Source organism: Pteropus vampyrus, unplaced genomic scaffold (assembly GCF_000151845.1).
Source record: "Pteropus vampyrus isolate Shadow unplaced genomic scaffold, Pvam_2.0 Scaffold326, whole genome shotgun sequence".
Classification (NCBI taxonomy): Eukaryota; Metazoa; Chordata; class Mammalia; order Chiroptera; family Pteropodidae; genus Pteropus; species Pteropus vampyrus.
This window is the reverse complement of record NW_011889107.1, coordinates 2,109,382-2,123,399: the sequence shown is the minus strand read 5'-3', so window position 1 is coordinate 2,123,399 and position 14,018 is coordinate 2,109,382. Positions and strand designations below refer to the sequence as shown.

The window sequence follows — 14,018 nt, the reverse complement described above, 5'->3', positions numbered from 1 at the left end:
TGTGTGTGTGTGTGTTTTGCCCTGACCTGGACTGTGAGGATGGGTTGGTGCCCCTCCCCTCACCTTGCAGCATCTTCAGCACCACGTCCACGATGTGCTGATCACTGGCATCTCGGCCCTGAAAGCAGAGAGGCCCTTTCAGGAAGAAGCCCCTGGCTTCCAGGGCTGCTGCTCCTGTGCCCTGTGACCCCTCCTTCGCTTACTTTTTCACCGTAAATATTTTTAGCATCTGACCGAAATCCCTCCTGCTGCTCCCAACACCCATCCTCTCGGATCTGGAGCGCGGAACCCGTCTCAGAGACGCCAGCTTCCTCGGGGAGTTCCCAACATTTGGGGCATTAGCAGCACCCCAAGAGATTTCCTATTTAGGAGACCCCCCACCCTGGGGGGCCGACTCACCGCCACGCCCTGTCTCCCGGTCTGTCCCGGCACGCCACGGTCTCCAGCCAGTCCTCGAGGGCCAGGGGGCCCGGGGTAGCCCTGCACTCCGGGAGCTCCCGCATCCCCGCTGGGGCCCCGGTAGCCGGGTTCTCCGCGGACTCCTTGCTGCCGGGGCGGGATGGGTGCATGGCCGGGTGAGAGGACGCACGCGGTGGGAGGAGGTGTGGAAGGGGGAGGGGGCCTGGAGAGTGGCGGTTCCCCGGCGGCCCAGCGGGACGAGGGCGGACGGCGGGAGAAAAGGAAGGCGGCGTCGCAGGGGCAGGACTCACCTGTCCCTTTGGCCCTGGCTCTCCAGACTCGCCCTGCAGGCACAAGGAAGCGCAGTCACGAAGTGGTGGGGCCCCGGGGCCACCCGCTGCTTCCCTGGCCGACCCCACGCAACCCGCTCACCTTCTCGCCTTTCTCTCCTGGGAGGCCGGCCACCCCCGGGTCGCCCTGTTAACGCAGAACCGTGAGTCACAGCAGCAAGGGGGTTCCGCGTTAGGGCTCTGATACCCCCACGCCTGCACCCGCCGCCCTGCATCCCACCCACCCCCGACGCCTGCGACGCCTCTAGGCGGGGGAAGGGGAGGCGCTGGTACTCACCACACCGCCGCGGGGGCCGGTCTTCCCTGGGGAGCCCTGCAGAAAGCAAGGGACTTGATGAGTTCCTCCACCTCAGCTCCTGGTCACATCACCCTCTGCTGCTCCGCCTCACCCCCAGAACCCCCTGGACCCATAAAGAATAATTTTTCCAGGAAGATTTGGAAGCTCAGAAGAATTTAAGCTCCACCCCCCACCCCCGGATCTTAGGGCCTCTTTACCAGGTATTTTCAAGTCTCATTTGGTACCTTGTCTCCCTTGATGCCTGGCAGGCCTTGTGGCCCTGGAATTCCCGGGGACCCCTGCTCCCCCTTCGGGCCCTGACCAGAAAAGAAATCAAAGGAGTAAATCAAATGAGGTGCCGGGACTTGCTCCCCACCGCCTACTTGAGCCGTGCTGCACTTACCTGCCGTCCTTGAGGGCCTGGCTGCCCCACTGGCCCTCTCTCACCTTGGTCACCCTGAAATGGAAAGAGAGTCACACCCAGGCTGTCGGCATGGGCAGTCAACCGCTGCCAGACCCCAGGCCAGACCCTACATGGTCAGGGTGCCCTCCGTTTCTGCTGTCACCAGCATGGAGGTCCTTTGCTCTCCTTCACAGACCAACAAACTGAGGTCCTGGCTGGGGAGGCCTCATACAAGGCTGGGTAGGACTGGGCAGGTGCTGGAGCCATTGAGAGGACCCAGATCCAGGGTCCAGCAGAGTCAGCAGCTGCAAATGACTCCAGGGAGGGGCCACTGTGCCAGGCACTTACCTTCTGCCCCATGATGCCCCGGGGACCGATTTCTCCTCGAGGCCCTGGCTCTCCCTGAGGGACAGAGAAACTGGGAGTAAGCAGTAGGCCTGGTTGTCTGACTCCCTTCCACACCTGTCCAACGTCCACCCATCCTTGGGTCACAGCTAATCTGCTTCATCAGGGAAGCCTTCCTTTACCCCCCATTTATTCCTTTGTGTCTCTGTACTTTTCCTTCAGAGGGCCAAACCCAATGATAATCAGTCATCATATGGTTATTTATTTCATGTCTTCTCTTCCATTAAACAGTAAGCTCTGTGAGTAGGAGACTATGTGTCTTAGCATTTAGCACAGTTACAAGTATTTGGTGAATGTTTATTGAATGAATGAATGAATGAATGAATGAATGAATGAACGAACAAATGAACAAATAAACGAACCAACGAACAATTCTTGTCTGCTAGATTCTCGGCCCTAGTCAGCTTGGTCATCCGCAGAGGTCATATTCCAGAACAGAACCAGTTCCTGCCCTCAGTGCATTTTACAAAGAGGGGAAGAGCTTCCTTGATCGCTGGCAAAGGCCTGGCCAGTACCCAGGGTACCCCAGCCTAGGGCTTCACAGTCTCCCTCAGACCTATATACTGAATGCTGGGTCTTCAGGCCTGGGGGCAGGGGTCAAAGCAAGAGCCTTGTGTCAAAGGAGGGGGCACTTACCTCCTTTCCGGGGGGACCAGAGAATCCAGGGAGGCCCTGCTGGCCTGGCTCACCCTGTAGGAACACACGAGTCTCAGGTCAGTCTGGGTGGCCCAGTCAGGCCCTTGGCCTTGGGGAAGCCCAATGAACCCTAAACAAACTGGAACCAAATGAGTTGGGGAGGGGCAACGATGTTCTTGGTCAGGTCCTTGGGACTCCACTGATTTTCCTGTGTTTGTTTCTCATCTAGATTTGGAGCTATGCCATCCTGTCTCCAGCTGGGACAAGGGGCAGGGGGAGGGAGCAGGAGGGAGGTAATTAGGCCCAAGAAACTCATGTCCAGGCCAAGTTGCTGAGCCTGGGGTGAGCCCTGAGCTTTGCGGTCTTTACAGCATGCTCCTCGTCCCTATCCCCAGACTCCCTTGCTCAGATGAAGCTATCCTGCCCCCAGCTTAGGGTCACCTCACCTTGTCTCCAGGGCCACCTTTTGTCCCAGGCTGGCCTGGCACACCCTGTGGAAAGAAGTTAAAATCAATTTCTGTCCAGGCATGAGGGAGTCCCATGCACCTGTGCTTTACCTCCCATCCCTGATCCAGTTCCTTCTCCCTTGTGGGCTGAACAACAGAAGGCCCAGACATGGCTTCATGAACTTGACTCTGCTTACCCCCAAGCCCTGGTGGGAGAGGAGGTGGGGACAGAGGGACCTGTGGTCTATCGGAAGAAGAGAAGGACATTATGTGCTCGTAGGCACGCGTGGTGCATACAGGAACACAGTATGCACACAGGCACGTTAGCAAGTCTTGGTCTCGGGGCCTCCAGCAGGGAGCAGGGCTGCCGGGGCGGGGGTGGGGTGCCTATAGGCTGGGCTCCTGAAAGGTGCGAGGTGGAGGAGGGCCTGAATGGAGAGGAGGCACAGAGAGATGGCGAAGGGCATTCCAAGCAGAGAGATGGGCAAAGATCTGAAGGCGTGGGGGGAGAAAAGCCAAGGCGGCGTTGAGAAGGAAGACCATGAAGAGGGGCGTGGCTAAAAAGGGAGCAGGAATAGGCTGGTCCAATCACGGTGGTCCCTGAATGCTAAGATGAGCTACGAGGACAAGGATTGCGGCAGTTCTATTCATAATTATTTTCCCTGCCGCTCAGTGTATCTCGGGTACTCAGTAATTATTTCTTGATGAACTGGACGGAATGACTTTCCTGGAGGCAATGAAGGCCATACAAGGTGCATAGCAGGGAAATGGTCAGATTCCACCTAGCCAACATGGAGGACTGGAATTGCCAAACAGAAGACTGGAGCAATTTTCCCAAAGATAAGGCCTAAGCCAGGTCAGAGGCCACAGAGGTGGTGATGAGGCCTGGGCTGGCTGAGGGTGAGGATTAGAGCAAGAGTCCTGAGTGTACAGATTTTGACTTCATAGGTCACTCACGCCACTGTGGGGAGGTGGGTCACAGAGCACCTCTGTGGCCTCTCGGAGGAGGAGAAGCAGCTTGCCATGGAGCAGCCCCCATGGTTCCACCCCATACTCACCGCTAGGCCCTGGTGGCCTGTGTTTCCTGGCCGCCCTGCCTGTCCTGCACTGCCCTGAGAGAGATAGAGAACCAGAGGCATAAATGAGAGCTCCATCCAGAGCGTCCCTGGCTTCCACCGAGTGCAGGCAGGAAAACTACGGCCCAGGGGCAAGGATGGATGTGTCAGTGAGACACCTGAGGATCCCAGGCTCCTAGGCCTCCAGGATCGGTGTGATGGGACTCAGGGCCTGAGCTAGGAGGGACCCTGACCCCTGCCCCAATCCTGCCAGCAGTTCCCACTCTTACCTTCATGCCAGGTGTGCCTGGGGTCCCATCCTTGCCATCGATGCCTGGGGGACCCTGCTCAGGAGGAGAGTTGAAGGTAGATTCACAATGGGGAGATGCCTGGGATCAGGCCACCCACCCATGTCCCTCTGTGACAGCTGTAGTGCACAGGTAGGAAGTGGGTCCAGCCATCTGGAGGAGTCCCACCAGCCAAATGGGGGAGAGGAGCGGAAGTGGGAAGGAAACTTCAGAGGCTAGACCACAGTCCTTTCCTTGTGTGAGTGGCAAGTGTCCCAGATTGGCATAAGCTTCTCATGACCTCTCCTACATCACCTCCCTATTCACAGCTGAAAAAACTAAGGCACAGAAAGCGGGCAATTCCCAAGGTGACAGCTTGCAACAGAGTTCAGTCAAAATCCCAGGTTTCATGTCCTCTGAGGTCTTGGACAGAGTTGACTGAACCCCAGTCTCTGTCAGGGTGGGTCTGGGACACTTACAGTTGCTCCCTTTGGGCCTGTTATTCCCTGGGGTCCTCGAACACCTTGACTGCCCTGCAAAGTAGATAAAGATGAGGTCACCTTCAGGATGCTGAACGCCTGTCTGGCTGTTGACGGAGGGGAACAGCTAACAGTGACCTCAGGATCCCACGGTCCCTCTGGCACAGACCACGCTGTGCAGGGCAGGAGGATGGGGGCCTAGGTGTGTTCTTCTGGCCCCAGACCCAGTGGGAAGTAGAGGTCAGTGTCAAGGAGAAGGGGCCGGGCTGGCCTGGGCCGGGCTGGCAGTGGTAAGAAGGAGCCAGCACTCACTGAGACCCCACCAAGACTCGGAGCTCCACTTACATCACACAACGACCAAATGCAATGTATGAGCTTTGTTTAGGTCTTAAGTGGAACAAGAACCTTGAAGAGACATTTTTAAGATGACTAGGAAAAAATGAACACAGACTGGTTATTTGATGATGTTAAGGAATAATTGATAATTTTTTGGTGTGCTAATATTGTGATTATGTAAGAAAAAGTTCTTAGTTTTAAGAGATACATACAGAAGTATTTAGGGGTAAAACGACATGATGTTAAGAATTTTCTTGAAAATATTAGAGCAAAACAATAACAAAGAGAAGGAAAGTAGGGGAAAAGTGTGGCGAAATGTTAATTTGGGGAGCTAGGTCACATGGGGGTTCATTATATCATTTTCTACTTTTGTGTATATTTTAAAATTTGCACGATAAAAAACTAAAAAAAAATAATAGTCAGCTTTACTTTCTGCTCAATTTTTATGTAAACTCAAAACTGCTCAAAAGAAATAAAGTCTATTAATTTAAAAAAAGGTAGGGTTGAGAGAACTGGGATCTGGACCAAATCCCATTAGCCCCATGGCTGATTTGCTGGAATTTCATCGTCTGGCTCTGGTGGCTGCGGGTCTGAATCTCATGGTTTCTCCCAAAGTCTAAATTTGATCAGCAGGAGGCTGGGCTTTGAGCAGTGGGGGCTGACAGAGCTGACTGGGCTTCTCCAAACCAGTCACCCACACGCACAGGCACCGAGTAACACACACACACACACACACACACGCATGCACGTCCTACATGGAGCTGAGTCCTCCCCAGTACTCCCCAGGGGCCCTGGCTGGACAAGAGGAACCTGAGGACTCACCACATCGCCCTTCTCCCCAGCTCGGCCTGGTGGCCCCCGCGGACCTTCCTCACCCTGGCAAGAAGGACAAATAGGAATCCAAGTTAATTGCCTCAGAGAGAGTTGCACCTCACCCTTGCGGTCCAGGGAGCTCCAGCATGGAGGAGGTGTGTGTGGGGGGGTGTGTGGAGGAGCTGCCAGGAGCAGACTTACCGGTGACCCAGCGGCGCCAATGGAGCCCACCATGCCTTTGTACCCAGGAGGACCCTGGGGAGAGGGAAGGAGGTGCGGGTCAGTCCCGGCTGGACCCCAGAGGCCAGAGCAGGCTGTCAGAGCAGCTCTTGCAGGAAACCCCAAAACTCACTTACCATTTCTCCTTTGGGTCCCGCCATGCCTGGGTAGCCCCTGACACCCTGGGGACCCTGTCAAGACAGAAAAAAGATAGTGTTGGCAATATCAAGACCCACTTTATGATACCTTCTCTGACCGCTACCCTCATTCTTCACAATGCTCCTCTGAGACAGGCAGCAGAGTCCATGTCCCATAAAGGGGACACCGAGGCTCAGAGATGGGGAGGAACTCGCCAGGGTCACTCAAAGTGACAGTGGCAGAAGCTGGGCCTCAACCGAGTCTGCTGACTGACAGCCTTGGTTCCTGTCCCCCAATTTCTGACAGTCAGCCTTCGCCTCCCTCTCTCCACCCAGAGACATGCCAGCTGGGCACAGGCATCCCTTCTACGAGTTAGAGGCCAGAGCAGGGGAATGACTCCCCTGAGGTCTCCCAGGGTGAGGAGAGGAGGCCCCAGGGGAAGTGTTTCTTACCGGTGGTCCAGGGATGCCTTGCTCTCCAGAGGCACCCACATCCCCTTTGGGACCCTAAAAGGCGGGAACGAGTGATCAGACAGGCAGGCAGATCAAGAGATAAGTATACAGACGAGCAAAGATACCATCCCTTCCCAGTGCCATGTGACTGCTGGATGGGGAAATGGAGGCCCAGCAAGGAGAAGGGACTTGCCCAGAAACATGCTGACCTAGAACATGGACCTCCTGCCCCCAGTTGAAGGCTCTGCCCCCAGAGACCCACAAGGGAAGGGAAAGAAAGGAAGAAGGGGAGGCCTTGGAAGGAGTAGGACGTCCCACGGCCCTCCGCCCTCACACTTACTGGCTTCCCCAGTTGTCCAGGATCTCCCAGAACCCCACGTTTGCCAGGATGCCCCTAAAAGAAAGGATAGAGCTCAGTATGAAGTCCTATCCCAACCACCTACTCTGCCCTCCCAAAACTTGGACCAGTAGCTCACCTTCACTCCCTGCAGCCCCGGGGGGCCTTTCACACCTGCTGGACAGTTGGTTGGGCACTGAGAAGAAAATCCCGCAGGGCTCTGTGGTCATGGGCCTGCCTCAGGCCAGTTGGGCAGGGCTTCCCCATCTTGCCAACTCCCAAACTCTCCTCCCAGCCCACCTGGCTGAGCCACTCTGCACAGCCCCTCGCCAGGACCCAACTTATCTCCACCACCGCCCCTCTCCAGCTGCCCCACCCCTTCTCTGCATTAGCCCCACCCAGGACCACCTCTTACCAGGAAATCCGCGCTGCCTTCGAGGCCCTGGACGGTTCCAGGGCGGCCCTAAGAGGAGATGTGTGGAGATAGAGCCTGATGTGAACCCTCTCCACCCCCAGCTTTTGCCAGCGACGCTTCTTCCAAAGCCGCACACTGCCATGAGGGAGGTTTGAAGACACTTACCGGTTTCCCAGGAGGGCCTGGGGGACCTGATGGTCCCTCTGGTCCAGGATCTCCCTGGAAGCAAGAGGGGCTCATATCATACACCTGCCCAGCCAGGTCACCTCCTGAGGTCTAGGCTCTTGGGTATATCAAGGCCTGATTGGCAAGGGATGACCCCAGCCCTTGGCCTCCCTGAAAGACCCCCTGCAGGGAAAGCTCAGCAGGAGGGGTTTCTGCCCCAAGCCTGGAGAAGCTCCCTGATGGCCAGAAGCAGGCCAGGAGCTCCTGGAGAGACACCTAGCTTGCTAGCTTGGAGGCAGAGGGCAGGAGGTAGAGTCAGTAGACAGGAGGCTGGGGCTCACCTTGGCGCCTGTGATTCCAATCTCACCAGGGAGCCCAACAGGTCCAGGTGGTCCCTAGGAGCAGAGATGTCACTGGCCAGGATGTCTTGGAGGGTTAGCCCACCCCAGGCACCCAGGTAGGGACAGGCACCCAGAGCCCTCTTCCCCACTTTTACTTTGCAACCAACCTCAGAGGACTGACAGGTTAGGGCTTTAAAGACCAGAGACTCCCAGAGCTAGTGGATAGGTCCAGAGTGGGCTGGCCCAGGGTTCTCTGGCAAGCGTGCCCATTCCTGACACCATCAGAGCATGCTAGACCCTCCCCATAATGGCCAGTCTCCTAGAAGCCCTCTGTATCTTGCTTCCCAAGGAGTCTTAGGAACGTTGCCCCATCCCTGAGGACTTACAGGAGGTCCGGCGAAGCCAGGGCCCTGGAACAGAAAGAAAAGAGACTGGGTTCATGGCTCCTTCTTCAAGTACCCCCTCCCCACAAAAAGTTGTCAGAGCCTTTACAGGTTATACTCACCGGCAGGCCAGGGGGACCTGGGAGCCCAGGCTGGCCCTGCAAGAGCAATGGGAGAAGCTCAGAGGCTATGGTCTCCTGGGTCCCTGCTCCTCTCTACTGTAGCCCCTCCCAAACTCTGGCTCTAGGTTGCCCATGCTGAGTCCCCAGCGGGCCACTTACCTTGACTCCAGGGATCCCAATGGGGCCAGGCTCCCCCTTGGCTCCAGTTAGACCCTGAGAAGGAATAAGTTAGATCAGTGAGGGGCGAACCTGCTCCCTGACCCATGTGCCTCTCCTGGGTGGGCTGAGACTACCTTTTACCCCACTTCTTGAAGGTCTAGGAGCCTCAACACCTCGCTTTCCTTCCCCCAGTTCCCACGGTAACCCTGGGAGGCAGGCAGACAGATTATCTTCTTTTGAAAGATGAGAAACCAAGGCTCAAAGATTTGTCAGGCCAGGTCTCACACCTCCTAGTTTAGGAATCTAGAAGACATAGACACACGTCCGGAACTGTCATTTTCTTGATGTCTGCCCTTGGTAACTTTCTGAGCCTTAGTTTCTTCATATGCAAAATGGGTTAATAATCATGCTTGCCTCTCTGGGTGGATATGAGAACTGATGTGAAAGGCAATGTGCTTTGTAATCTTTACATGGTGTGACGAGTGGGAGGGGCCCTGGTGGCTGGGCACAACTTTGGTGGGTACCTCTTGAGCCAGCAGGGTAAAGGCAACTCATGAGAGCCTCTTCCTCCTCCCATCTGTCAGTGACTGACCCAAGCTTATCCCCCAACCAGATGACTGTCTCAGTGGCCTGTGTCCAGGAGCCTGTGATCTCAGGGTCCCCGGGAACTCTGTGGTATCAGCCAAATAATGTTCCTCTCCTGAGTTGTACCTTGGGCTGCCGGGGGTAGGGTAGAGAAGGGAAGGGAAGAGGGGAGGGGAGGACGAAGCACACAAGGACAGTTCCACCCAGAGTATTCAGTATGATACTTGGAGGCTAGACACGTGACACTAAATCCTGGGTGCTGCGGACTAACAGAACCACTCTGTGGATCCCATGCGCCCATGATTTAATGCTCTTGGTATACGTGTGAGGGGTTCCAGTGAAATCACAAGTCACGTGAAGAGGATGCGGGCTCACAGTCATAGAGTCTCCATCCTGCTACCCTACTCTGAGCAGAAGATGAAGGAAGGTGCCAGAACCAGTCTACTCACATCAATCCCAGGCTTCCCGTCTGGCCCATCTGGCCCTGCTTTTCCAGGCTCTCCCTTAGGTCCCTTGAAAACAGAAGTGAGGCAAATATTAGCCAGAAAGCAAGAACTGGAAGGGTCAAAGGTCAAAGAGGAAAAAGCACTCACCGGAGGGCCGGCTTTCCCAGGGGGCCCCTTGTCACCCTGCAAGATACAAGTTGGTGAGAGCATGCTCTGGCTCATGCTACCCCAAGTGAGCACACACAGGCCCTGGCTGACTGGTCCCACATGACTCTGTCCTCACTTTCTTTTCTTCACTCCTGGGTCCCCTCAGCCTTGCACTTTTTAGGAAATCAGCCCTATTTCTTGAAAAAAAAAAAAAAAAAATCATAGGTTGATTGAAATCAACCCCAGCCAGGCTGGAGAGGATATTAACTTGCAATGGGTTTTAGACATGCCAATGTTGGTAAAGTATCAGTTATGAGACTTGAAAACGGGTTGTGGGCTCCAAGTTACCTCCAAGAGCTGGTGCCTCTTGGATTTGGGCAAGTGTGGAAGAAACTTTTAGAAAAACGTGAAGGGGAGGTGAGTGAAGAAGGCAGTGGCTCTTGTCTGGATTGGGGTCAGGAAAGCAAGGGACTGGGAGGGACAAGGACCAAGGGGGCCCATGAAGGGGACAGATTCCTCTTCCCAAGGCAGGAAGGACCTCCTTTTCTCTATGACAAAGGACCCTTGGTGGAGGACAGGCAGGATTTGGAGTCAGATCCAGCCCCAGAGAGGCATTTCAGAGCCTGCAGCAGCCAAGGAGCTGGCAGAGACCCAGAGGCCTGTGTTTGGGGGTGGAGCCACCAGGTTGAATAGAAGTCTGTCCAGATGGGTAAACACAGAGCTGACCTCCTGGGGGAGCCTCCTGAATGAGGTATTTAACCCTCACCATGCTAGAGAAAGTAGGGAACAAGCCCAGCTGGTTCTAAATCGGGGAGAGAAATGCAAAGGGAAGAGACAGAAGTCTGGCTCCAGCTGGTCAGCGGTCTGGCCAAGGCTCCCAAGCTACCCTGAAGACGCATCAGACCTGCCAGGCGGCAGGGCGAGGGGTTAAGGCGTCTCCCACCCCCGAAAAAGAAGAAAGAGGAGGGGAGGTGGGGATAAGGAATCCTTATGATCTGTGGTGGGCAGACAGCACAGCAGCTCCTTGTCGGTGGGCAGCTAAAACCGGCTCTGCATCTCCTGGCTAGTTTGAGGTTTTTGCAAGATAAATAGGCTCCTTGTGGTGCGGGTCGATGCCGCCTACATGGGGCACTGCGTCTCCAGGCACCACCCCCACCATCCGCCCCCAGGCTCACAAAGTTCCCCTTTGTCCGCAGCCTCCCTCCCTCTCCCGTCCCAGGTTAGAGACTCACGTCGATGCCGTCGGATCCAGGCACACCCGGCGGTCCCGGGGGTCCTGGGGGCCCCCGCTCTCCTGGCGGACCTCTCTGAAAACACACAGGGGTGCAGCCTTCAGACAGTGCAGGGAGCTGCACCTTCCCCAGGAAAGACATCTCCGCAGGAAGCAGCGAACTCCCGTTTATTCAGAACCTAAGGTGTACCAGATACTGTGTACCATTACATATAGGATCTTAATGAATGCTCAGAACTGTGAGGAGGATACTTTTTCAAGCCTCAGTTTGCAGTTGAGGAAACAGGCTCAGAAAGATTAAGAATGATCACAGAGAGTAAGTGGTGAAGCCAGATTCTGTCCTAGTTCTGCCCGACTCCTTCCACTGTACCACGATGCCCTTGTGCTGTCGTGGTGGGTAACAGATGGAGAGCCTGATGGCTCGAATAAGTCACAGATAGTACAATGAAGGGTTGCTTGTATATTCAGGTCTCGGTGGTGAGAAGGTACCCACCCTCCCCCCTACCACTGATGAAGGTGAAACCCGAAGGGAAAATGGGGGGTGATGGGGACAGGGGGGCGTAAGGACGGGAACCTGTCTTCTCCTTCCACTCAGAGCTCTCTCCCAGCACCGCTCCTCCATCCTTCCTGGGGTGGCCCTCTTATGAGGGGGCCTACGCAGGGGTTCTACGCGTGCCGGGTTCCACGTGTGCCAGGTGACGGCAGAAGAGCTGCGAACCACACAGGGTACCAGACGGCGCCCCGGCCCTGCCCCACCGCGCCCGCGTCCCGTTGGACCTCCATCCCCCAGGCGGCCTCGGAAATGAGCCCCGCAGACAAGCAGCGGCCAGGAGAGAGCGGCGTCTGGCCGGAGCTGGCGCCCCGCGGGAGGCAGAGAGGGCGGAGGCCCCCGAGCCCCTGAATGGGCACCATTGTCTTCCCCGCGGCCTGGACTCAACAGGCTGCCAGGACCCAGAGCCAGCTCCTGCCCCACGCTGCTGTCCCCGGCAAGGCCGAGCATCTCGGGACAGGGTCCCTCAGGCTCCCCAGCTCGTAGACCTCCTTTCACGGTGCCGGGATGCGCCCCATATGTGCACCTCCTGAAGGGACTTGGCGCTGCGGGACTGTCCAAAGTGGCCCCTCGGGCTAGGAAGTGTCAGTAGAGGGTAGAGGCCAGGCAGATCCCTTCACCAGACTCCTGGGTCCTGGACCTCGGGCCCCCACCCCAGACCCCGACGCGGGAGTGGCAGCGACACTTACGATCTGCGCCAGCGCGAGTCCGAGCACCTGGAGCAGGACGAGGAGGCCGCGGGGGGCGGCCGCAGCGGCCATGGCGGCGGTGGATGGAAGAGGAAGGGGGCCCGGTTCCAGGACCGACGGCTGAGGCTCCGCGCTCGGCAGTGGCTGCTCTTGGAAGTGGCGGGCCCGGCCCCCTGAATATGCGGCGGGGCGGGGCGGGGGGTCCGCGGGGTCTGTCACCTGAGAGGAGCGGAGGAGGGAGGCCCAGTGTCCTCCGCCCAGCTCCGCCCCGCTCCGTCCAGCCGCCAGCGCCCACCCTCCGTCCTCGCCCTGGACTTCCCAAAGGCCCTGGCCCTGTAATCTGAGGAGAGGCCTCAGTGCACGGCGGGGCCCACGGTCTGGTTTCTGTGTGAGGAGGCAGAGGGCCGTCGAGGTGCCCCTCCAGCCTGACCTCCAGGGCCCAGCACCTTAGCCCTGACCCGCAGCCCACGCCCCATCACTTGCCCCACGTCCTCACCACTTCTGCCTGTGAGCCTGGGTCACTCCTTTCTCCAGATCCACTGGGCCTCGGGTTCTGCAGACCTGAGAGCAGGCTCTGCTCAGCCCCCACCCCCCTCGTTTCTCTCCACTCACAAACAGGCCTCTTCCATATTAAAACATACCGAAGCCCTTTCTGGATCAACCGTCCCGTCAATACCCCATCTGCCTCCTCCCTCTATTTTACTGCTAGATCTTCAGCAGAGTTGTCTGCATGCCACCTTCAGATTTCCTCTTTTCCCTCTCACCTCTCTGCTTCTGCCTGAGCTCAGTCTCCTGAAGGTCACCGGTGAGGTGGAACACTTCTTCAGTCATCCAGACAAGCTGTTGGCACCTGGGCCTGCCTGGGCCATTCTGTGAAGTCCAGGCTTCCACCACCCAGCTCCCTCTTCTTCTATTGCCTTTTCTTCTCTGAAGCTCCCTTAAGCACCTAGGTTTCTAGGATTGAGGCTGCTCACTCACTCTGGATGCTCTCCTCCACGTTCATGGAAACAACCACCACCTTATACACCAGAATTTCCAAAACCCACCTGTCCAGTATAGCCTCTCTCTAGAGTCCCTTACCTTCCCTTTCATTCACTTAAGCAATATTGGTAAAATGTTTAGGAATCTGACTCTGTCACTAACTTTAAGTATAACCGAAGGCACCTAAAGCTATATGAGTCTGTTTCCTCATCTGTAAAAGGAGATAATAAGAATCCCTATCTTACAGAGTTTTTGTGAACATTGAACGAGATGCTGCATTTGAAATGCGTAATCTAGCACCAGCACATAATAGGTGCTTGATACATTTTAGCTTTCATTATGATTTAATGAGGATCCTCTCTTTACCAGGCCTGCACCCAAATGTGAAGAAGACGGCCACAAGCGGATGAGTCAAAATAGTCAAGGAGAATACCCTTTGGAACTTAGAAATGTCCTGTACCATTGAGCATGTTGGCAAAGGGCTGTAGGTCTTTGAAGGGTGTTCCTGGAGCTGAGTCTGGGGAAATGGGCTTGAGAGAATTTAATTGGTCTGCTTTACAGAGCGAGAAAGAATTTGGAGTTTGTAGGAAGAAAATGAGAGGAGGAGGAAGAAGTGAGAGAGGGATGATGGGTATTACCTGGGGTGGGTAGAGTAGTATAAGTAAAGGATTTCTAAAAAATAGGATGTCCAAAGTTGCTGGCTTTATGTTGTTCATTTCTTCATCTCTTTTTGGGCTAAATACACAAAGGCCTTGTGTGTGTAAGTTATTTT

General features: G+C 55.9%; 1 protein-coding gene across 1 annotated transcript in view; it reads right to left on the bottom strand.

The window, feature by feature from the left end:
• Positions 1-12,337, bottom strand: part of COL9A2 (collagen type IX alpha 2 chain) — a 16,441-nt gene extending 4,104 nt beyond the window's left edge. Inside the window, exons 1-29 of the mRNA XM_011377973.2 lie at positions 12,266-12,337; positions 11,028-11,102; positions 9,796-9,831; positions 9,652-9,714; positions 8,618-8,671; positions 8,459-8,494; positions 8,340-8,363; positions 7,954-8,007; positions 7,613-7,666; positions 7,448-7,495; positions 7,172-7,228; positions 7,036-7,089; positions 6,696-6,749; positions 6,243-6,296; positions 6,088-6,141; positions 5,896-5,949; positions 4,738-4,791; positions 4,262-4,315; positions 3,975-4,028; positions 2,917-2,961; positions 2,471-2,524; positions 1,778-1,831; positions 1,430-1,483; positions 1,272-1,343; positions 1,027-1,062; positions 832-876; positions 711-743; positions 400-546; positions 64-118 (exon numbers count right to left, since the gene is read on the bottom strand). Coding sequence (XP_011376275.1) covers positions 64-118; positions 400-546; positions 711-743; positions 832-876; positions 1,027-1,062; positions 1,272-1,343; positions 1,430-1,483; positions 1,778-1,831; positions 2,471-2,524; positions 2,917-2,961; positions 3,975-4,028; positions 4,262-4,315; positions 4,738-4,791; positions 5,896-5,949; positions 6,088-6,141; positions 6,243-6,296; positions 6,696-6,749; positions 7,036-7,089; positions 7,172-7,228; positions 7,448-7,495; positions 7,613-7,666; positions 7,954-8,007; positions 8,340-8,363; positions 8,459-8,494; positions 8,618-8,671; positions 9,652-9,714; positions 9,796-9,831; positions 11,028-11,102; positions 12,266-12,337 — 1,600 coding nt within the window. The remainder of the gene's footprint in view (positions 1-63; positions 119-399; positions 547-710; positions 744-831; positions 877-1,026; positions 1,063-1,271; positions 1,344-1,429; positions 1,484-1,777; positions 1,832-2,470; positions 2,525-2,916; positions 2,962-3,974; positions 4,029-4,261; positions 4,316-4,737; positions 4,792-5,895; positions 5,950-6,087; positions 6,142-6,242; positions 6,297-6,695; positions 6,750-7,035; positions 7,090-7,171; positions 7,229-7,447; positions 7,496-7,612; positions 7,667-7,953; positions 8,008-8,339; positions 8,364-8,458; positions 8,495-8,617; positions 8,672-9,651; positions 9,715-9,795; positions 9,832-11,027; positions 11,103-12,265) is intronic.
• Between the last annotated feature and the right edge of the window lie 1,681 nt (positions 12,338-14,018).